Source organism: Ascidiella aspersa, chromosome 3 (genome assembly GCF_963924565.1).
Source record: "Ascidiella aspersa chromosome 3, kaAscAspe10.2, whole genome shotgun sequence".
NCBI lineage: Eukaryota > Metazoa > Chordata > Ascidiacea > Phlebobranchia > Ascidiidae > Ascidiella > Ascidiella aspersa.
Genome location: NC_139449.1, coordinates 7,315,544 through 7,340,749, shown reverse-complemented (window position 1 = coordinate 7,340,749; position 25,206 = coordinate 7,315,544). Strand labels below are relative to the sequence as shown.

Sequence of the window (25,206 nt, the reverse complement as noted above, 5' to 3'; positions counted from 1 at the left end):
AGCAGAAATTTTAAATTTGTTGTTTAGAGATAGGATTATAAAACAAAGTAGGGAAGATTTGTAAATCAAAAATGTTGAGGGGAGATTTGTAAATTTGTTGATAGACAATAAACAAATGCATTTCTGTATCTTGTTGTATTGTGAAGTTCTAAATTGCCCAAAATCAGGATTTTTTGGCAAAAGTTGTAAGAGCTACATCGAAGCGAAGAGTGATATTTTACCTAATTCTCGTGTAACTTTTAACCTTTAGACGTAAACAGTTATACTGGTTAAAAAAGGAAAGAAACTGACTTATTGGTAATGTAAATCTTTCAAATCGATAAAAAATCGCGCAGCTATTCGAAAAGTGATGTAATTTTCGAACGGGTCATATCGATCTCGAACGGTCATATCGAGATGAACAGATGTAAAAAAATATAAAATGCAGCCGAAACGAAAGACTTGCCTATTTTAAAATGGCCCTGAATCAGGGCTTCTTAAACTGGGGTCACTTGGGTGTGCGTGAACTAATAAAGTAATAATTTTGTTTTTTTAGAGAAAATAATTTAATTAAATAATAAAACGTTTTAGCACTGAATGTATTTAAAATCCGTTTTACTTGAATCATCAGCGCATGTCTGGAGTCTATTCGATTGTGACATCATTTTATGACGTCATTTAAAAAATAAAATAAAAATGTGCCTACCGTCGTTCACGCAACGCAAAAATAAAATTAGGGGTTCATGGTAAAAAAAAGTTAAAGAACCCATGCCCAAGTGGACAAATCGCGAAATTTTTATACAGAAAATATAGTCCACACTCTTTGCTATTAGATTGTATGAATCGACCAGTTGCGTTACAGGTACCGTCGCCATGTAAATAAAACGTAGCTCGTCTAACCTGTAATGTTGTCGTCAGAAGCGGCGGTGGGCGATGAGAGCAGAGAGAGAAGCTCTACCAACGCCTCGCTAGAATTCGTCGATGATTTCTTCAGCGACGCCCGCATCGAAAAGGAATGGGAGGTAACTATTTTTTTAATATGTTGACCATTCATTTATGCTGTTTTGTTTTCGAATGATATTCAAAATAAGTTAAGTAATCCAATTTTAGGTCTTTCAAAATATTTTTTTTTTAAAAAGACATTTTAATGTCGGAATGGGAGGTAACTCTTTTTTAATATGTTGACCATGCATTTATGCTGTTTTGTTTTCGAATGATATTAAAAAGAAGTCGAGTAAGGTCTTCGAAAATGAAGTTTGAGTTAGGTCTTCGAAATGCTTTAATTTTTTTTTTTAAAGCCGTTTTAATGTCTGATTTTTTTCATCAAACTGTGTGACAACCCCTTATTAGTTTACGTGTAAAATATTAATAAACCATAAAAATAACGATTCAAAGTGTCCTGACACTCTCCAAAACCCGCATTCCCCGATCCTATTTGTTTGCTTGTATAAGCTCGTTTCACTTTTAAAAGCAGTTTTATCAAATTTTGAAGAAATCCTGCAGTGAACCGATCTCGATAAAACTAACTATCTTATAGATAATAACGGACGGTAGCCGATATCCGATACCAAGTGGTACTATCGGTAGTCGTCCGGGACTCCAGCCATACGACCAAGATAAGAACAACACCAACGTCAGAATAAAACACAATTCGGAATAAGACCAAAATAGGGTTAATACCTATGGTATTAGTACCGTCTAAATCGTAATAAGTCCTAAATCCGTCGGAATAAGACCTAAAAGGTCAAAATCAGGCCTAAACAACACTTTAACTAACCCCAAACCCCACCCCTAAGTACATCACTAACTCCCCTAAAAGTTTCAACACTAACCCATTTTCTAACCCCACCCATTACCCACCAATAACCCCAAACAGGACAAAAAATCCGGTGCCGAAACAGCGCTGACGACGCCGGTCAGACTAGGGCGTCCAAACGTAGTCACCAAAACGGCCGATGCCAGACCGATGGCCCCCGATCGTCCCATACCCTCTACCTACAGGTTCGGGCGTTATTCTGGCCATTTAGGCCTTCTTCCGATGAATTTAGGCCTTTTTCCGTTGAATTTAGGCCTTATTCCGATGAATTTAGAACTTATTCCAAAGAATTTAGGCCTTATTCCGTTGAATTTAGGCCTTATTTCGATGAATTTAGGACTAATTCTGATGAATTTAGGCCTTATCCCGACAGATTTAGGTCTTAGTCAGACGATTTTGATCGTATGCTGTACTGGATATTACTGCGTATTTGGCTTTATTATGTCGTTTGTCTTAATACTATGGTTTTATAGTTTTTTGGGCTTTATGCATTGTTGCTTTTTAGGTCTTATTGTGTGTTCCCGTCGTCCGATACTAGGGTGGCATCGATGCCGATCCCATATTAAATTAATGTTGGTATTTTAGCCATGCCTTTCTTAAAAAAAAAATAATAGGTTAACAAACTGAACTTCAATTCTTAACACCAAAGCGAATTTCGGCCCAATACCTTGGGAAAGGTTATCTTTAAACGTTTTAATTTAATCTATTTTGTTAGTTTGGGCATAGTAATGACGTCTTAGGGATCGGATCTCGATACGTTTTGTCTAGATTATCGAGTATCGGTACCGGAAAAAAATGTCAAGCATCAGGCATCCCCAAACCTGACCATGTTAACAACTTAAGTTAGCGACCCATTTTTAGGTCGCGACCCATAGTTTTAGAAACGTTCGCTTCAATGCATCATGATTTTGCCTTATTATAAAATATTATATACATTAAAGTGCAAAAGATCACAGCGTCATTCATCTCGTTTCAACTACTTCTCTGACGTGAAAAAAACCTTACGCGTTAAAAAGTTTTGTTGAACTGATTTAATCACAGTTTGACAAATGAAGTTTACGAAAAGTATGCGACTTGCAGGAAGCACAATAAAGTCGTTTCCTGGTTAATCAAACGTGATATCAAACACAAAACATTAGGCATGGTTACGTTAACGGTTTCAATTCAAAACAATTAAAACATTTTAAAATGTAAAGGTTTTAGATGGGAAATGTGCAATTTAGCCACGTTTTTGATTTAAAAAGATTTCTTTTTGAATTATTTCAATCTTCACCTACCAAAAAACTTCTATCGTACCCGATTAAAACGGTAGTCGCCATTTTTTCGAATATTTTCTAACTCTGCGCTCCGCTCTGTCGCGCAAGCGTCACATGACCGCCGGTCACGTGGTACTCATCCCGTGCTCGGGGCGATCATTTCAGCTGTTGCACTTGTGATGTCACACAGGGCCCTTTGTACACGCGTTGCTTGATTGTTGTACAATAAGCGATCGATCTGGAATACTCAAAACGACTGAACGGCAGAACAGTTAGCAAAGAGCTTAAATATATTTGAAAAGTGCCTGAATTTTCTAATCCTTGTGCTTGTCAGTCAGTTAGTTAAACAGCTAAAAAATGTTCAGTCCAGTTGCTGCTGTGTTTCTGCATTTGAAACTGTGCTGACATTACTTGCTTAGATTTCCTAATTTTTTGTAGTGTTAGATTCGCTTATTTTGTAATTAGGTTGACAGTATGGCAATTCAGAAGTCATTGCATATTTGAGATATTTTGTACATATGTTGCTAGGTTCGATTTTGTAATTTTAGCCATAGTTCTGTTGCAGACGTGATTTCTTGTCTTGTACTCTTTTTGTGATAATTCAATTATAGCAGTTTTTAAGTTTTATGTAAGTTGCTTGACAGCACAGTAAGGGCGCTGGTCTAGAATTCTACCATAACTATTAAACCAACGCACAATATTTGGGTTAGGGTTCGGGTTAGAGAGGGCCAAGTATTATTATATTCATTATTTAATAATAACACTTGACCCACCTTAACCCAAATGCTAACCCGCACCCTAACCCAAATAATGTGCGTTGTGGTAGGATTTTAGACCAGCGCCGCAGTAAGGAATTATAATTTAAGTAATTTTACAAAGCACTTCCAACAGCATTTTTTTTTTTTTTAAATAAATACCAATTTGCCACAGTTCAAAACATTATGTTACAGTCATTTGAACTTTTTGATATTTACTGTTATGGCAAATACTTTTTAGATAAATTATTAACATAAAGTTTTGTGTTCCGTGTTTATCACACCATTGCTTTTTCAGAAATAATGCCTTTTAAACAATTTAAATGAGAAATTATTCAGCAATTGAAAGCAAAGAAATGTTTCTGTCGAATCACGGGCAGCGTGGGAATTTGTGGCATGTTGTGCCGTTCCTTATCGCTTTTGGGCTACTTTTACACAGCAAGAGTAGAAAGCGACTAAAAGCTCTTGCATTTTTTCTCATCGCAACATCTCAAAGATATACTAAAGCTGCCGTTTCTTTCTACCGACGAAAGTTGCGCCCGAAAGTCAAGCAGGAAAACGATTTGAGTTTGAGAATCGATAGAGTGGAAAGTGTCAGGCTGATAAGTCCGCCAACAAATTATCAAGAACCGCCACAAATTCAAACTTTACCCTCGAAAATTAAACCTAAAAAAGTAACTAATTTTTTTTTATTTTAAGTCAAATGGGTTTTAATTTTTTTTTATTCAGGATGCTCCTGTAGACTTCTAAACTTCTTGTTACGGATTTTATTAGACAATAACATTATTTGTCTTAATTGTTTCCAAGCTCTTTTACGTGGACCCCACAATTGCCCTAACTTCCAAGTAATTTATTCTAGATAGGAAACGCCAGAGGTTAAACAAATAAATAAATTAAAAAAAGGGTACCAGGCAACTGTTCAGTGTTCATGGCATACCATTGCGCCTAGTGCTTCAATGAAGATTATTAATTCAAACAGGCTTGCCACAAAATATTTAAATTTATTTTATGTCCAGCTTAAATTTTGACTTTATGAGTTTAGAAAGTAGCATTAAAAAACAATGGCTATTATAATGTTTTGTTTTTGAATCATATTTAAAAAACATTGAGCAATCCAATTTTAGGTCTTCGCAACTTATAAATTTTGATCTTTGAATTGTTGAAATAAAATTGTGTGGCAACCCTATGACCGCATTCAAGGATTTAGGATAACAACTAAAATTTAGTAACTTTTTATCTATTTATGTTTGTTTGTCTGAAATGAATTTTTACAGTTTACATACAAATGTAGACTTTAGAGCAAGTAACACATGTTAAGCAAAAGTGCCACGTGCCCAAAAATGACGACTCAGCCAACACTGGGACATATGCGTGCACACTTCCTTCCTAATTGCCATTTATCATTAATAAAATGGAAGTAATTTGGTTGCATCATAGACAACTAGTGCACCAAATAACTCAATAATTGCAAAAAACCTTTCTATATAACAATATGAATTTGTTCATAATATGACCATAAATTATATATTTTTTTATCAATTTTAACCTCAGATACTGTCTTGTTGATCCTAATATTATGCTTGACCTTTGTTCTGAAATTAATTTTTATCATTTTTTTCTAGATTCTGAGCATCGAGGAAGCCAAACGACGCTCAACGCTGGGAGCGCTAGAACTTGCTAACGACGACACCTCGTTGATGCCTGAAGTCTTAGACTCTAGTAACCTGCTAAACGATGCAACAATCCTATCGGTATGTAAATGCGTTTTTTATCATGCTTAATAAATCGCCATTAATTATTTCATTTTTATTTTTTAAACCAGTGATTTTTTAACTGTGTGCCTAGAAAGATTGTTAAGTGTGCCATGAAACTTCTTTTAATTTTGGAAAATTAGTTATTGTATTACAAATAGGCATACACTTGAGCATTCGGTACATGGGCACTTATTTAAAACAAAATTGATACTAGTAAAATGTATACATCTTGTTTGTTGTGTGTTTAAGGGCAGTTGCTACTGTATTGTCGTTCTGTAAAAAGTGTGCCTTAAAATGTTTAAGATTTATTTTAGTGTGCCACAAAAAAAAACACTGTACTAAGCATCTGAAATTGCTTGAGGTTATTGACGCACTACTAGTTTGTCTTCCTTAGATTAAAAAATGTAGCACTATTGTAGTTAAAAAGAATGTTCATAACAACTGACCGGGGGTATTTATCACATAGGAATTAATTGGGTTGTGTGAGTTGGACTAGGTCCTATACTTATTTGGTTAACTGGGATAGATGTTGTTTCAAGTTGTAGGGATGTTTGTCATTAAACACTATAATTTTCAAATTAGGCTAAAAACTTTGTTATTCTTCATCTACATCTTGGTTAGCAAAAAATACTCAAACCCAAATATAAATACCCAATTTTTTTATATTTTTAATATTATGTTTTGGATAACCGATTTTTTTTAGATATCCACGATACAGCATTAACTTGTATTAGTTGAACATATAATGCAAATAACAATTATTTTATCTACCTAGTTTATTAAACAACCCATATTTCGCATACTAACTCTGCATGATGCTGAACACAGCAAACCAAGCTCTACTTAAATCAATCAGCCAAGAAAATTAAACCAAAACACAACATCTAAAGTCCGAAAATTTGAGATTTTTTTCGGTCTTGAAAAAAACGTTGTAAAATTGTCACCGAAAAAAATATTGGCCAAAATTGAACTCTTGTATTGTATTCAGTTGTGCAAGAACCTTCCAGCCCGGTGTGTTGGCTGTCCGTGGAAGCTACTGTACAGCACCTTTGAGCATGGCATGAGCCTTCGCACTTTGTACCGACGGACTGCAAGACTCTCCGACTCTGACTCCCCTGTCCTTATCGTCGTGCAAGACACAGAGGGATATGTAAGTGCTTTAGTTTTTTCAGTGGTATGACGCTTTTTCAGTAACAATTATGAAGCCAAATTTTATGATATCGAGATTTCGTTATTTACAAAATTTCGGCAATACCTCATGCCATTGCCAGTGTGAAAAATGTTAAAGGTAAAAAAAAACAGATAAATAACTCAATTTTAAAATAAAAAAATTGAAAACCGTGCACTTAAGCCAATTCTTTGTCTTATGTTATTTCAACACTTTTTACCATGCAAATGTTCGGTCCCAAAATCGAAAAACACCGTTTTATCGAGGCAAAAATATTAGGACCCTCCGCTGTTCTCATCATCAAAACTTATCCCGCTTTATATTTTTTTGCCAGAAATTCGGTGCTGTGACGTCATGCGCGCCTCAGGTGAGCGAGCACTTTCTGGGCACGGGAGAGTCGTTTCTGTTCACCCTCGAACCGACGCTGCAGGTGTTCGGCTGGACAGGCGAGAACATGTTCTTTCTCAAGGGACACACGGACTCACTGACCATTGGAGGGGGAGAGTAAGTAGTTTGACAGTCAAATATGATATCGATTTATCGATTTACTCGACCTTTCTAGCTTTGCAATTCATAATCAAGCTACATTACAGATCCGTGCAAACTGCATAGTGTAGTCAAGTATTAGTTCATTAAAACAATTACAGTTCGACAGTTTTTTTTTTTGTTGTTGTTAAGAACAAACTCCTGTGTTGTTATTTCGGTCAACAAGTGTTTAGTTTGAATACAAAAAACAATCGCCTTAGTTAGTAAAAAAATAATCGCCCTAGTTATTATTTTCAGTAACTGGTTGTAAAATATTGCGCTTTAAAACCGAAAAAAGTTTAACAGGCTTTAAACATTTGTGACCCTGGCAATCAGTTTTTAACTTTCATTTTTTCCTTTGTATTAGTGGCTTGTCTGGGCTCTGGTTGGACGGTGACCTCTGTCACGGCAGCAGTCACCCGTGTTTGACCTTCAACAACACGCTGCTCTCATCCACACAAGACTTCTTCATCCAAGGAGTGGAAGTGTGGACCTTCCAGAACAATTAGATCCCTATAGCGAGGCCTGTCAGCTTGCAGAAAGCCGCCACGCGCGCTACACCACGTGGAAAGGAGCGTGACCTTATGTCAAGGTCCAGGACAAACGCGACCGGCCAAGGTCAAAATCGGAAATGCACGCCAATATCACATTCTGGACAAATACCTTTTGTGTGCTCGTGGGCCCTGTTTACTTATTTGCTTGGTAGATTTTTACGATTTGATTTCTAATATAATTTATTGTTGCTTTCGTATGCCAGAAGCATAATGGACGCAGAAAACGTATGATACCAAATATTGAGAAGTTTCAACAACTCGCCGTGTCATTTTTAAATAAGAAACGTGTATTTGTTTCAGTGTATACCCTAAAAAATGACGCTTGACCAACACTGAACCGACTGTTTGTGTCAAAAAACTGTATCGAAAACGTGCAGGTAGTAAAACGCATGCGCAACTGCTATTTTTTACTGTTGCTCCTGTACTTCAAGTTTTGTTTACCTTCGAACGTCCTGCGTCCCTCCCCGTATTATGACGTCACAATGTGCCACTGTGTGTGCTTAAAAGAGGAGGTCCTGATTCTGTCCCGAGGGAATACCCCTGTGCTCTCGTTGCTTCCCGGTAAATGTGCAATCATCCGTAGAGTTATGGCAAACTTGTGTCCGTGTATTCCATCCCGGTGACCCGATAGTAGTGCACCCACTCGAAATCAGTGGGTAAATTAAGTTTCCTGTGAAGTTGCCAAAAGATGTTAAATATTATTATTATTATTGTTATCATATTTTACGTTTTTTTCGTTGGTGGTAAAATAAAGAATTTTTCGAAAACCGTATATTTTGATTCGGTAAAGCTACGTTTAACTATACACACTACTGAAACTTTTGAACACTCGGTACAATGAAAATTGGTATTTACCAGGACACGTTATACTTTTCAGAGATGACGTCACAAAAAAAAAGTTCAGTTTTTTGGCCGTAGTCTGACTCGGGTTATTTTTACCTACTCCGCAGCCCTGATTATAATTACCTTAACGCCTTTCCAGCCTAATTCCGTCATTTGATAATCGTATTGCAAAATTTTGAAACAATGGACGTTACGTTACGCCTTTAATTTTCAACAACTTATTGGTGATTTGTTTGTAAGTAAAAATATTTACTTGAAACTGTTATCTTATACTACAATAGTGAGTACAGAAAATCATTGGGCATATATACAAAACTAAATTCTACAAACTGGAACAATATTTATTTTCTTAGTTCCACTCTAGAACTTACCAACTTTGTTAATTTAACTCAAAAAAGGTTCGGTGATTTTGGGAAAAGTTTTAGTAAGGGCAGCAAGGCGCGATTTGATTTGTGTTTGCGTCGCATATATTTTTTGTTCAGAGATGAGGTCACAAAGTTACGTCATAACGTGACGTCACAAAAATAATCTTAAAAACCCTACACATTTCGTTGATTTGTTAAAGTTGGAGACACATGTTGGAGAGATTTTACTTTTATAACAAAACTTATATTATAAAGTTGTAATCGATTCGAGCAAAGCGAACAAACGCTTTTGGTGCAACGATACGCACGATGCATTAGGTAGGGCTACAACAAAATTATCAAAATAGGCCAAGACATGTTAAAAACCTAATCCAGAATCCCTTAGAGCGCAATAAAGTTTTACAATTGCTTAAAACATGCAAAAATATAGTTTTTGGTGATCGTGACCACGTGCTGCAGAGCGAACAGGTTTTTAACTAGCAAAAAGCAGCGCGGTCTGATACAAAGTGTCCTCATACTATAATCAAATGCATAGAACTGATTACAAAGGAACAAAATCATAAAACTGATGCGTGTAACGGTAATTATATTTTCAGGATACAAGGCCGAAATTTGGGTTCGAAAGCTATTTATCTGATATTTTTAATTTTATATTTGTTTTATGTAGGCTATATTATTGTTTCTTTGTTGGATCGCGCGGTTAATGCTGCACAATTTTATTTGGTATCAGTTCGGCAAGGAAACCACCGACATCAGGGATGCATCCAGGATGTTACGTCATGTAATGTGACGACATAGAACAATTATTTCCTAAAAAAACCTGCTGTTATCAAACGTGGGCTACTTGTGCTCCAAAATACAGCTTAAATCGATCCTAATCGATCGTGTAAAAACAAATTCCGTTTATATGGTTTAAAGAGGTAATCTCTTTAATTTCAAAGGTATTGTTAATAATTCGCAATGCCAAATAGCATTTATGGCACGAGATACATGGTATTGCGGCACATTTTCGGATATTCCTATATACACGGATCGGGCACCTAATGAAAAAATATTCTCATAAAATGATATCCTTTTATTTATTTAATGCAACCGTTCTTTGGTAGTCTGAAGAGATGTTTGGTTTTTCATGTAGTTTTAATCATAACTTATCATATATATATATATAGGCTATATATATAGATAATATGAAACTGTTGAGTGCCATCTATACTTGAGATCTGAACCTGGCATTGCGCACTAGCGGTTCAATTGAACACGTGGTGACGTCGTGGTGTGAATATCAGTTAATTTGTTTATGGTAATCTCTAAGTTATACTTTCCTATAGACCAGGGGTCGGCAACCTTTTTTGCACTACGGACCGGTTTAAAACTGAAATTTTATTGCGGACCGGTCTTAAAAAAACAAAATATAAAGAAAATTTATGCAGGCTTTAACTTGTTTTGCCGCAAAGAGATGCTCCCATCCACGAACTATTAAACTTAATGAAACCCGCGAGCGGCATTCACCCAGCCCGCCAACAGGGGACGTGGCGGCATTGTTTTGCACAGTGTGCGAAAAAATGTGCACGCGAAAATATGCAAAAATGTGCGCGCATTTTGAAATGTCTTTGAAAATTAAGCCTAAAACTATCGAGGCTAATACTTGCTAAAACTAATTAAAATGCATACGTTTTTTCGAAACTTTTCCTGCCTAAATATCAAAATAATAAATCATTTTTATTATGGGACACGGTTTATAAACATTGTTTGCGTGAATTTATTCTATTGAACTGTAAGGTGAGCATGCTTGAACATAAAAAAGATGATATTTTAGTCCATTTTTTGATATATTGTAAGTACGATGAGTAAAATTTTGCAATAAAATCATGCGTTTTAGGATGTTGTGAACGTGCTATATAACTTGTATGGTCACAGCACAGTATAGTTGTTTTGAACCTCACGAGTGCTTATACTAATTGCGATTTTTTATTATACCAATGATCGAACCATGGAGTATATTTAAACGAAAGTTAACGTGTTTTGAATATAAAAGTACATTTAATTGTGTGTGACTTTTTTCCGGGTTTTTAATCATTCGGGTTGAATCAAAATTTTAATCTGACAAACCTGCTAAGGACCGGTAACAAACTCCTCGCGGAACGGCACCGGTCCGCAAAATATTCTAAATATACCTTTAGTACAATAATTAACGCTGGAAACATGCTTCACAATTTTGGTAAGTCCTAAAATCACACTGTAAAAATGTTGTAAATCGCATTGTGACGTAACAAATCGCATTGAGTGTGACGTAACAGTTCTATAGGAATGTAATACAAATAGATTGTTAAATGAATGGCAGGATTATTACAGTTTCCATGTACTGGATGCGTTTATCTATTCTAGATGACATGCGTTTATCTATACTAGCATTATCGAAAACACAACCACGCATTTAAAGACTGCCTTGGAGATGCAGCAGCAGAAATCACATTAAAACAAACGTGTTATAAAGTAATTTGGTGATGTCTGTTAATTTATTCAGCATAAGGTACACTATAGGCAGATATACTGAATTATTAAAAAGAACTATAAACGCAGATATTCCACCAGAAAAATGTAAGGGGTCCGCGACCATTTGAAAGCTTCGAAAAAAGGGGGTTGAGAACCACTGGTACAGGCCTAGTCGTTTTTATTGCGAACCCCTGCACAGAAATGCGATATGACGTGCGGAAGTGAAATGTTTTTTTTTGTTATTACAGTTTACAGTGCGCAGATGTTCTGAGAAAAATATTTTTATTAGGGCGTTAGATTGCTACAGTATACCGGCCGGGTTTAGAGCGACAAAAAGAAATAGTCACATGTAAATTGTATATAGTTTATAAAGTTAGTTCAGCATCACAAATTAAGGTTTTTAAACTAGATTTTCTGTTTCACATTTAAAGTTAGACATTCAAACATTTACGTTTCTTATAGTCTCCATTTTCCCTGAGTAATTCCGGATTATGTGTAAGTGTAACCCTTTACCGACTAGAAAAATATCTGAACGTTAGTTCAGTGCACCTACACACAACATTGGAAGGGCCAAAGTACTTTCCGCTTGTCTGAGTTGGTTAAGTGACAACCAACTATTTGTCAGAAAGAGGAAACTTACATTGTTGAAAAATTGTGTAAACTGTTAAACCAATGGCATAGTTTACGATACAGTTAAATTAAATCAACCATTATGGTAAAAATCGTGCGTTACCCTTGGAGTGAAATTTTATAAACCTAATCAAATGCTTCAAAATTAGTTTACCGTGAACTCAGAAAGAAGAATTGTTGTTATTTTCTGGCTTTTGAAAATCTTTGAAACAATGAGCGCTGGTTGTCGCTTAACGGCTCAAGTGATGTTGGAACTGGCAGTGTTGTAATGATTTACGTCAATGACTTGACTTAAAATACTGTTTGAAATGACTCGACTTGACTTAAGTCTTTTAGACAAATGACTTGGGTTGAAATTAAGTGTTTTCAATAAGCATATTTTTTTAAATAATTTTTTTGCATATTAAAAATTTGATTGCTGTGTGTTTGGTTCATTCGTATTTTTAGTTAGGCCTATATTGCTCATAATAGGACGATTTTACTATTTTAATTCGCTTAACCTGTAATTTTTATGACAAGGACTTAAGATAGAATTGAATTGCTCTAATTATGAGTTTTCTGGGACTTTATTTGTTATTTATTTCAAAATAAGAGCTGAACTTGAGTAACTTTACATATGACTTGACTTAGACATACGTCATTTCCAAACGACTTGTTTACAACACTGGGAAATGCTTTAGGCCTATGTTACATATGTCGAAACTACTAATCGAATCTTGTAAGATCTTTTATCAATGTTTCTGTCTTAGTCGCCCCAAACTGAAATTAGATTGGTATAGAAACTAAGTGTAAATACTTAACTGGCAGAAATAAATTATTAAATGACTGATGCCAACAGGTATTTTGGCAGTTCCGCCAAGGCTTTTTTCCTGATCTCAATGTCTTTGGTGTCAAGTGGGTATTATTCCTATTTGCCGGTATATTTGTATCTTATCCCGGACCACGTCTGCGCACAAAACAACGCATCGGTAAGAAGAAAACAGGCAGGAGCCTATAAAAGTGCTTATTAGGCTGCTTCTCACGTTTAAACAATTGCAAATAAATGCATCAGCCTACTGCATATAGTCTATGTAGGCTTCAACGAATTTTTAAAACAACTTCATAACGCCATTTCATTTCATAAAGTAATAAATCTTAAAAAGTCGTTATATTGAAATATACAAATAGTTATGCTTTAAATGGCAGTAAACCATTTTCCTTCTTCTGTTAAGTTTCTTAAACGGCGAACATACCCGCGGTCGGACAAACCTGAAAGAGTCTATATATAGAGATATTGTATGTAGGCTACGCTGTTTTACAATTTTTATTTAAACTATTTCTTCCGTAAATGTTAATTTAAGTGGGCAAAAATGCCAGCCTTTAATGTAAAAATGTAACATGAACGGTACCGTATAAATTGTGGATTAAATGAATGGCAGCACAAAGCAAATCGATTTTAAACCATTCACGTTATGTAAAATCTGATAAATTTAAAACTTTTTAAATTAACTACCCAGCTGTTGAATAAAAAAGAGCTCCTTAGGTACCCCCAGTTTGGAACAAAACCATTTTCGGCGAAAAAGACTACCGGTGCACTGCGCGACCAATGAGTGAGGATCTTTCAATAGAAAACACCACCAGTTTTTGTAATACTTGGATATACGACACGACTCCTGGAGAAACTGTTGTTACCAGCGTAAGTCTTGTTAAATAGTAATATTTTGTAGTAAGTTGTGAATATATCGCAAACTAGATTAAACTTTTGTAAATAGCCAAATTGTCTAATTCTAAATAGGGTAATGAGGTGCCGGGTGTCACTATATAAGACAAATTATATTGTATTCTCAACAAGCTTTCGCACAACCGTGCTTCATCAGGTCAAAGTAGAAATGAACAGTTGTGCACGAGCTTGTCGAGAATACAATACAATTTGTATTTATAGGCTATAGTGTCAATTGATTACCCTATTTAGATTAAACTTACAGCCCTTTATTTTGTTTGATCGCCATTTTATGTCGCACAGATAAACTCACGGTTGGGTAATTTCCCTATTTTGAATTCAGCATTGCAGACAGCGTTCCCTGTATTTTTTGTACTACCGGTACGCAAACGTAGGTTTTGTGAGCATAAATATGCTAAGGTTAGCTTAATGTAATCGTAAAAGAGTTCAAAACACTTTGAACAAATTTATTTGTGTAAGAATATAAATTTGAAAAATAGAAGGCCTACATATTACGTTTAGATAGCCTTTTCCTATTTTTTGTGAATTTTTATTGTTTAAACATTTCATTCGGCGCTGGTCTAGAATCCTTCCACAGCGTAAAAACATTTGTTCTGGTTTATTAGTGATTTGATGAATCGCTAATTTTGCAGATGCATGAGACCATATAGATTCCAGTAATATTACCGAAATTGGAATAATATCAACATCATAACAAAACACAATCAGAAAAATGTTAAATGTTGGAAAAAAACCTAAGCTTTAAAGAATAAAACCTAAATAGCCATAAACTAGATTAAAAAAACCTCTTATCTAACCTCAAACGTCACCCCTAACTTTTCCATCCTTGACCAAAATTATAACTTTTCACGTCACCCACCTTTCATCTACAACTTTAAACCAGGGTAAATAATCTTTTGCCAAAACAACGAGCCCAAACATTGATCCCAGAATGGAGTGCCCAATCTTCACATATTCTGTTCTTCATTTGTTTTAGTGTTTTTAGGCCATTTTTATCTTATTCAAAAAGTCTGACGATTTTCAAAGTTTATCACAGATATTATTGCATTATTTTGGTTTATTATGTCATTGATCTTAATACCATAGATTCATAGAAAATTTTGCTTTGAATATTGCTGCTTTATTCTTTTTATTGTGTGTTGCAGTATTGCGTTTGCACTACTGTTTATGATAAAAAAAGACTATTTTATTCCTGTTTCAAACTCTTCAACTTTTTTTAATGCTAAGTTCAATTTGGTTTGTGATTCATCATGGAAAAGACCAACCGCACAATGCATTCTCATGATTGGGATGATGTTCGGAAGTTTAGTTGGTGGCATGCTTTCTGACAGGTTAGTCTTTTTTTAATGTTAAAAACTCATAAAATGATTGTTGCATGGTCACACAAACTTTTCCAATTCATCTATAATCATGAATCTCTAATTTTTAGCCACCAACTGTTTTTTGTGTGCCTCATTTAAAAAAAATTGCCCATACTAGTGCTAAATGAACAACGGTTGACGATTTCCAATCAGCTTTTGCCCAGTTAAAATAAAACTCGCAAATCTATTTTTCACCAATGATTCAACCAGTTTTTAATGTTTATACCCATATGGTCAGCCTGGATCAACAAATTCATTCCAATAGGTTAAATAACAAAGCTTTTTAGCTTTGTAAATAGGTTGCTGTGTGGTTGTTTGTTCATGTCATTTATAACACATTCTTGAGATAAAATAGATAATCCAATTTAATATATTTTATGATTAAATTTTCTATGTTAATGACTGTGGTTTCAACTTATGTTTATTTACTTTTTTTTTTTGGGCTGAAAAATACTTTTTGATGTGAATATACTTTAAATTAACAAACGATTTGGCCTATTTTTTACAAATCTCTTCATCACTCAATTACTAATAGAGAACTATACATAACGTTTTTTGAGATTATAAATATATTTATTAAAGTCAAAACTTCCATTTTTATTTTTAAGATTTGGAAGGCAGTTGGTTTTACGAGTTGCGGTGACGTTGTGCGGCATTTCTCTTTTGATACTTTCATTTGCAACCAATTACATCTTGTTTATTATTATGATCTTCATCTCTGGAGTAGTGCACATCAGTGCCTTTATTTTGGTGTTCACAATAGGTATTGCTCTTTCAAATCCTTATGTTTAAACAGCAGATTAGGGACGTCCATAGTGAACATTCAATGTGAGAAAGCAGTTTACCAAAACGTCCTTGGTTTGTCTTCATATATCCGTGTACATAATTATTTAACAATAAAATAGTATACCAAAACAGCTTTTTTATGTTTAGAAGTTAGATAGGTCAACATGCTGTTTGGTGGCAACTCCCAACGCTACAAGGTTGATATTGATATCACTTCTAATTGCTTATTAAATTTTTTGAAATATTGGCAAAGATTTTTTTCTACTGACACATTTGTTGTCAACATTTGGATTATGATTTCTACTGTAACATGGCATTGGCTATATGCTTGTAAAATAGGTAAAACTTAATTTTGACATCTAAGCGAGGGCTTTACAATAAAAAGTAATAAAAAACAATAAAGAAACTCCAAATTCATCATGTTTAGTGCAGGAGACCTTGTCTGAACACCAGCATGCTACAGGTGCAGCTGCATTAAATGTCATTTTCTGTTGCGGTTATCTTTTAATGCCGTTATGCTCATACTTTGTGAGAGATTGGAGATGGTTGGTTCGTATTCCAGGTTTAATGAAGCTGATATCGGTTCCTTTGCTTTGGTAAGTGTGACATCTTTTTTACGTAAATGACATACATATCACCTGTTATGGGCACTGCTATAAATTTGCCAGTGTTTGTTAAAATATTTTTTGCAAACTGTATGTTGGATTACAATACTTGTAATCGCAATATCTAAAGCCTATTGTTATGGTGTAAAGTGTTTGATTTATTATTCTTAATGCACAATAACATGATTACATTTTGATAGGCTAATGCCAGAATCTTCCAAATGGCTGCAGGAGACAAAGCACAACAACGAAAAAATAAATAATAATACTGAATTGGACGAAATATTTCCAGAGGTAAGACACTTCTATAGAATAAAACTAATTCTACTTTCTACAAATGTAATTTCTCTTTTTTTAGCAAATGAATAACAATGTTGCCAAGCAAAGTAAACTTTCTACAAGTTTGTTGATCAGAAACAAAGTTTTAAGGCAACGTTTATTAATTGTCTGCTTTCTTTGGTAAGTTATTTTTTGACAAAAAAAGTACATATTTAATGAGGCATTGGTTCGTACCGGAGGGTTCATCCACCCCGTAGTGGCCCGTGGGGCATTTTCGGGGTATTATGATATACGAATATATGTTTATATATAGATTAGTTTAAATGTTGAAAAGTAGAAACTGCAGCAGACATTTGCTTTGTTTTTAGGAACATATCAATGCTTAGTTTTTACACTTTCAATCTTAATGCTTCAAATCTTGGTGGAAGTGTCTACTTGAATGCATTTTTTGCTGGAATTGTTGATCTTCTTTCATATATCTTTATGCTTCCCCTTTTGCACAAAATGGGACGACGTAACGCAGCCACCATGTGTTTTTTTCTTGGTGGAGTGATGTGTCTGATGACTCCTTTGCTAAGAAACGGTTTGCTCTTCAATTTTTTTAACTACTCTTGGTGGTTTTGTTAGATGTGTTTGCCCCTTTCAGCATACAATCAAAAATACTATTTGTATCCAATGAACGACTGAAGCCCAAGCTTAACAAACATAAACCTATTTATACATAATACGCTGTCAACCTGTATGCCACGGACGTCGATTTTGGGCTAATTATAGAGTGCTCTATAGAGTGCCCTAGCTCAGTGCTCGTCAACCTTTTTTGGAATAGTGCAAACTTTCACGTTTACTCAGGAACTTGTACACCCCAGTCCACGCAATGCGTTGAACTTATAGAAACAAACACCCATTTGTACTGCAAAAAGAACTATTTATTAACCGTTATGAAGAACTAGTTATAGTACCTCACAATATTGATTTTCAAAAAACTATTTGGTTCTGATGTCACAAATAGAATATTGTATCTTACAAGCTATGTACATCAAAATAGATGTTGTACCATGTATTGTGCACTGCATTCAGTCTGGTCATCAACCTATTTATTTATTTATTTATTTCGATAGCTGATCGTAGGCTTATTGTAATGCGGTATCTTGTACCCTCCAGAACAGCCCTTCGATGTGGTACACCTTTTAACCATTCTGGTAAACCCTGGGGTGTACAACACACCCGGTTGAAAAGACACTTCGTGTAAGAAGTCCCCCCTAAAACAATACCAAATCATCATGTAACTTTAAAGCCATGTTTTTTAATGCGTACGATTTTGAAAACCCTCGACTTATTCATTCTGACAGGATTACTCTTAGCATTATTTCCTATAACTGAATTGGCGTTTAGACTTTTTTATCACTGTAATACATTTATCAGCCATCATAAGCCATACTATGTTGTTTCGTGTAGTCTTTCAATTTAAGTGTAACTCTTATGCTGGATCACATAATTGCCAGCGTATCGCATTTAACGGTTTTAGAAAAGATACGAACCATGGGCGGTATGTTTGTCCTACAGATTTTTCGCGATAATACAAAGTTGGCAAACCGTATATATATTTTATGGTATGACCTTGTGATCTAGCTCTTCTGAAGCTGCTTTTTGATGAACGATTACGGCTTACGCATCATTAGTACATCGAAAGCCATCGAATCAGTCTCACCGAATCTGTCGATCAATGATGCAAGCAGGGCAGGCTGGAAAAACAACTAGACAGTGAGGTTCGAACTCGCGACCCCCGGTCATACCGGGACCATGCTCTACCAACTGATCTACACAGACTGGGCTACACATCGCTCTTCCAACTGGGTTAAAAGCGGTCCCGGTATGGCCGGAGGTCGTTGAACCTTGCGGCAGGCTACTTGTTTTTTTAGCGCGCCTTGCTTAAAAACATCATTGATCGACGGATTCGGTTTCGGTGTACTATGATTAACTATGAGCTTCTTTTTCTCAATGACTTTAATTAATAAGACGAAAATTCCTATTCTAGCGATGACGTCATCAAAACGTAAAAGTAGCCATAAATTTAGAAATATACGTCATAAAATTAAAGCAAATATAGTCTTAGAAATATATTTTCATTCTCGTTTGTTTGAGACCAAGCTAAAATTTAAGGGTTTAGAGGGTCATACGGGAGGGGAGTAGACCGAAATCAAGTTGGGTTTGAGCAAAAATCAAAATAAAGCGTCAAAATGAACATCTGTGCCAAAAATCTCACGTCTACCTATCGTTTGCATGTCAGAAGGCTTTTTTGACACATAGCTCCTCCACTGTTATCGAAACGGTTTCACGCAGTGAACGTCACCGCTGGAATCACGAGCGCGATGATTGGCAAGTTTTTCGTCACGAGTTCCATGGGCATCGTGATTCTTTACACAGGCGAGCTCTTTCCCACCCTGTTACGCACCACAAGCATCGGTCTGGCGTCGATGTCTGGTCGGTTTGCAGGGGCCGCCTCCCCCTTTCTTATATTCTCAGGTTTGGTCTAACCACATGTAAAACAGGGTTGTGCATTGTACAGACTTGTATAATGTACAGAGTTGGCCAAAGTAGGCTTACAGTTATTGGGTCTAAAAGTAAATGTATTGTTTTGGGTTTCTTCTCATTTACCTTGTTCTTTACAACAACCCTCAAAAATAAATCCATTGGTGCCAGGTCAGGTGAGCGTTGCGGCCATTCAATGCTACCTTTTCTTACAAGCCAACGCTGTGGAATAACTGTAAGCCTACTTTTGGCCCACCCTTTATATACCTGCGGGTGAAATGTCTGCATCTAGATTGACCGCCCTTATAAAGTTCGTTCATGCTGTTGAACTATACAGCCTGGTACATTTATGCTATTATTTCATCAAAACTAAGTTGCTGGCAAAAGTCTTGCAATTCAATCAATTTCCAGAAGCAAATTCTTTAGCATTTTGATAATTAACTATTGCAAAGCAGAAAATATATATATATATATTTTTTTTTTTTGCATTTCAAGTTGGTTTGAGCGGATATGGCCATAGTTTCTGTACTAACGCAACATTTTTCAGTTTGAATGTTTTTTTCTGTATTAAGTTTAAATTTTTCTTTGTGGATCTTAAAGTGTTTCCCCAAAACTCAGATTCAGATTCAATTTATTTTTGTTCATCTTGCAAATATTAAAACAAAGAGCATCAAAAAGAACACAAGGACAGCGAAAAGACCTTACGGTCATCGAGTCGATCTACCCATTAGAAAAAATTGGTAACAATGTTGAAAGTAACAATTAATTGGAACAATAGTTCTCCAATAGCTTTAGTTTATAATCAAGTGTTCTCCAATAGTAATATCCAAGTTTTCTAATACCTTTTTAACAGCCTAAAAACACTACATTCCAATACGTTTTTTATATTATTATTCGGGTATTTTGTGACAGTTTCAATTTCAATTGGATTGATTTGGAGGGCAGTACTTTTTTCCTAGAAAGCATAATACGCATAGGTAGCATCAGACATCCGGACTGTTAAACCCATCCATTTCACCCTTGCAACGTTAGTTCATTCTTGCTTTAACGTAGTGTTCTCGAACATTTTTTTTGGTACATATGAGTCGACGCAGTTCTCTGGAATGTTTTTAATGTCTGACCTGAATTGTTAGATTTGCTAGAGTATTCTGCTGTTACGTCCCCTCTAAACAATACCAAATTAGAATTTGACGACCCTGGACTTGTTCATTCTGAAAGGATTACTCTTAGCATTACTTCCTATAACTGAATTGACGTTTAGACTTTTTCATCACTGTAATACATTTACCAGCCACCATAAACCATACTATGTTGTTTCGTGTAGTCCTTCAATTTAAGTGTAGCTCTTATGCAGTATCACATAATTTGACAGAATTAAGGTCAACGTAATTTTCATTATCACATATTTAGTGCAACATTATCTGGAACTTTGGATAATTTAGGCATAATCCACCATGTGTTAGTTTAAAGCAGTATTACGTATCGGAAATCAAACTTGGGTCACATATGGTAATGCAGATTTTATTTTGTTTAATTTTGGTTCGGTTAATCAAATGGTTGGAAACAGGGCCAGATTAGGTTTACTGTCTACGGCAGTTTACTAGAGAAGGGTCTAATTTTGCAAACCAAGCCACAAAAACTCGCACACAAGGCACATATTGATTCCACTCAGTCATTTATTTTTGAGCAAAAACTGTACTGTACTGGTACTGGACCTGTAACACTATCAGCCTTACAAAAATTTAACCGTGAAAAAATTGAGGGCCGAATTTTTCCAGGGCCTAAGGAAGTGGTTCTCAACCGGGGTGCCGCGGCGCCCGGGTGTACCATTTCTACTTTTTTTTTTCAATAGGTATTTAAGAATTTTTAAGAATATTATTTTTACTCAATTAGCTTCCGTGGATACAGCTATTTGTTTATTAGAGACAATTATATCAAATGACATTTTCTACTTGTCTTAAATTGATTGTGTTGTTCCAGTTCCTTTTATAGTGATATTTCAGTAATATATTCAACGAAAACTCCAGTCGGATGGCCAAAAATCTATTTGGTATTTTTGAGGGGCGCCGTAAGCCATACAAGGTTGAGAATCACTGCCCTAAGGCTATATGCACATATTGATTGGACTCGGTCATTTGTTTTGGGTATCAACTGTACTGGTACTGGGTCTGCAACACTATCAAAAAAAATTTAACCCTAATTTAAAAATTGTGGGCTTAAGGCTATAGCCGTAGAGAGACCCCTGCTTTAACGTATTAGGTGAGATGGTCAACCTGTCCATCCCCTTCTACGTGATGTCCGCTCTTATGTTTTCCTCCTCCGCTCTTGCTCTGTTCCTCCCGGAGACATCGAGCGCTCCTCTTCCCAACAACCTCGAGGAAGCGATCGCCCTTGACAAATACAGGTAGATATGGCTGAGAACTAGGGATATCCAACACGCGGCACGCGTGCCAAATGTGGCACTCGAGCCCCTAAACATACATAGTTTGTTATTCAGCCAATTTTTAAAAAATACTAAAGTTGTTATACGGTCAATTGCCATCGTTTATTCACAATATAAAACAATCGTGGCAATTACGACAACAATTATTTCTAATACTATAACATTATATTGTAGTGCAGGCTAGCATTCACATAATTATATAGTTTGGTGTGAAAAAACAAGAAGCAAAATTCAGCTCACCTACACACACTTAGATGCAGTAATGCGCATTGCATGAATGATTTGCTTGATTAAATAAAGATATGTTTTTCATGGACAAATAAACGTTTTTATTATTTGTAAAAAAACGCATTTAATATCAGAAAAAATTAGATACTAAACTTTGCCACGGAAAGAAATAATAAGATAAAAATTGGCACCCCGGCATGTTTGAGTTGGACACCCCTGCTGTAAACTATAGCAGCCACTTCGTCATATTGTGTTTACACAGAGAATTTTTTTTCTGACTCACCCCCCTCAAAACCAATTCGAAGCGAAATTTCTCAAACCTATAGTTTCATAGCTACTCGCGAGTACCGTAGGCATGTTCGATCGTTGACAATTTATTTCGATGCCGATATTCGATATTTTGAACAAAAATGTCACGATTCCGTGCAATGCCAAATTTCTCCATTGCTATGTCCAGGTTTTTTTTTAAGGTTTGGTTTGAGTGACCGCTAAGTAGTTTTAAGAGACCGCAAGTGTTTTATTTAAATACCAAAAAGTTGCAAGTCCAAAATTTGGGAAACCGCTGGAGAAAAAACAAAACACCTTAAAAGAAACACTGGCTATGCCCAAACAAGCAAATTTGATGAAATTCACGGTTATTAGGCCACAATTTGCTTAAGCGTATATAGTATGTTCGAAAATTTTACCCTTTCAGTTATAAAAGCTGTTTTGGTTTGCAAAGCATGACTGGAATTCCTATATATTGAAAATTTTATTTACTACAGATTAACTCATTAGTGTTGTTTATTTAAATGTCATAACGTTATGCTGTTTTAAACTTGGCATTTAAGATATTTGAAATGTTTTTCCGGGGTAAAAAAACACTGGATTAGAGTGTGTTGTTAGTTGCTTTACTCAATGTTGCCCACTGTTTAATAGAAACATTCCCCCCTAGCGAGAATTTCGAGAGAAATATTCTTGACACTTGTTGACCATTTATTTCACCATTGTGTTTACCGTACCAAACATGAAGTAAATAATTTAATACACGTGTGTAACTGCGGCCGGGGCCAATTTAACTCGTACTGGGCTGATCAACGTTAAAGACATTGGTATAGAATTAGATAGATAGTCAATCTGTCCTATTTGCTTGATTTCCTAATTGTTAAACGCGTTAATGAAGTTGTGCGTACAATCGGTTTTGACAGCCGGGCTACAAATATGGTGTTTTAACAAAACAACCTGCGTTATGTCGTGGACAGAGCAACAGTTTCCGGCATAATTCGCGAAACTATTTTTACTAAATATCTTTTATTTGCAGGCTTAGATGCAACGTTGCGTCTTGCAGGAGGCCAAGGTCGGATTGTGACGAAATATAATAATCTATATCGTGTCGGCCGTGATACACCTCTGGCGGATTTTATAGATTTCGGAAATAACATATTACTGATTAAAAATTGAACATATATTTATACTTTTAGTTTATATTTTCATTTTCTTATATTCTTTCTTTTATTTCATTGTACTTAGCACATTGCTTGTCATTGCTTTTTATTGTTGTTACAAATATTATAGGCTAACCAGTGCTTACGTTTTCGAGTACACTATATTTAATATACTACATGCATTATATAAGCAAGCAAGGCAGGCTTAAAAAACAGCCTGCATTGAGATTCCACCTCAAGACCTCCGGTTATAGTGGGCCGTCGCTCTATTAGCTGAGCTATTGAAGACCAGAGGTTAACAAGGCGAGAAACAACCAATACACCATTGCTTGCCTGTACCCAATGAGTTAACTCACAGTGCACAATATTTTCTTAACATTTTTTGTACGGTATTTATTATAAGTTGTGTGTCGCGAATGTATTCAAGTTACCACTGATTAAGGGGTGATCCTATAGTTTCAGACCAACAGTAACCTGCACAACTTAAAATAGTAAAAGAGTCGCCAACCTAAAATGGTACAAGGGCCGCAAAAACAACAAAATACTTTGCGGACCGCATATTGAAGTTACTAGAACCGTTGGGGGGCGCATAGCAATTGTAAGGGGCGCGAGCTCGACTTCAATCTTTTAAGTTTTTGCAGTGATTTTAATGGTTTCGTTTGGGTTAGGCATAATTTCTACATACAAACTCTGTTTTTTGCCAACTTTAACATTAAAACTGCAAAAAATTTTCGCGCTGCACGCCAATCTTCTAACTCCTTTTGACAACATCGCAGTATCACCGCACTATGTAATTAACTTATGGATAAACGATAAAAGTTATCGCCCTTTCGGGGAGTCGACATTTTTTTGCGCAAAACTATATTGTTTTTGCAATATTGCCGTTGCATTGTGTGTCGTTACATCTTTTGAAACACGATAACGCAATGTTTAATATTTGCGCTTGACATTTTTTGCGCTCGACATCAAACAATCTTACAACTGTGGAGTCAATGCCCTCGCAACACGTTTTTCAAAATCAGCTCGACAAAATCAATGTGTCGAGCTCGCGCAATTTGTTGTGTGCCCAATGCGAAACGCCTCCCGAGTAGCAGTTTAGCCAATTCGACCAAATAAAACTCAATTTTTTTCGCGCTTCGCGCGACCAACAATTAATAATACCCTTCACTACTTTCATGTTGTCTCAGTAATATTTAATTGAAAATTGTCGAAATGCTTTTCATAGGGGGGCAAGGCATGAGAAAATTACCACCAAAGGGGGGCGCGGCAGAAAGGTAATTAGAACCACTGGTGTAGGCTATATTTTGGATTTAAAAATAGATAATAGCCTAAAGTGCGAGGTGGTTTTGTTATAGTCTTTGTAGGTTATCAGTGTGTCTTAACTTTTTTTTCGTTGCACAACAATTTTGTGGTTCAATAAGTTATTTTTTATGACAGAAAAAAATAAATTGTTTTCTTTATCTGTTGTCAAAAACCGAAATAAACCTGTACGGTAGTGGAAGTCCTAACGTTTTGATCCTAAAAAGTTTAAATTCTAAACTATAGGTATGCTTGCAAAAACAATATTAGGCTATGTGTAAGCTGATATTCACCAAGTCTGAGGAGTCTGTTAAAATGAAACCCGACTCCGGCCAAATGTACGATTTGTTGAGAGCGGATAAGACTCTACATCATGTATTCCTCCAATTGACGT

The 25,206-nt window shown here is 35.7% G+C and overlaps 2 protein-coding genes across 2 annotated transcripts in view; both read left to right on the top strand.

Moving 5' to 3' along the window:
* The window catches only part of LOC146159000 (oxidation resistance protein 1-like), a 40,230-nt gene extending 31,384 nt beyond the window's left edge, over positions 1 to 8,846 (top strand). The window contains exons 12-16 of the mRNA XM_083383378.1: positions 898 to 1,001; positions 5,429 to 5,557; positions 6,549 to 6,710; positions 7,063 to 7,232; positions 7,621 to 8,846. Of these exons, the coding sequence (XP_083239504.1) occupies positions 898 to 1,001; positions 5,429 to 5,557; positions 6,549 to 6,710; positions 7,063 to 7,232; positions 7,621 to 7,762 (707 nt within the window). The 3' untranslated portion in view covers positions 7,763 to 8,846. The remainder of the gene's footprint in view (positions 1 to 897; positions 1,002 to 5,428; positions 5,558 to 6,548; positions 6,711 to 7,062; positions 7,233 to 7,620) is intronic.
* Positions 8,847 to 16,814: 7,968 nt separating this feature from the next.
* LOC146158999 (solute carrier family 22 member 16-like) lies at positions 16,815 to 21,826 on the top strand. The gene is made up of 5 exons (XM_083384820.1): positions 16,815 to 16,904; positions 16,969 to 17,069; positions 17,258 to 17,472; positions 19,230 to 19,412; positions 21,678 to 21,826. Exons 1-5 carry the CDS (start codon positions 16,815 to 16,817, stop codon positions 21,824 to 21,826), a joined length of 738 nt encoding a protein of 245 aa, XP_083240946.1.
* The last annotated feature ends 3,380 nt before the right edge of the window (positions 21,827 to 25,206 follow it).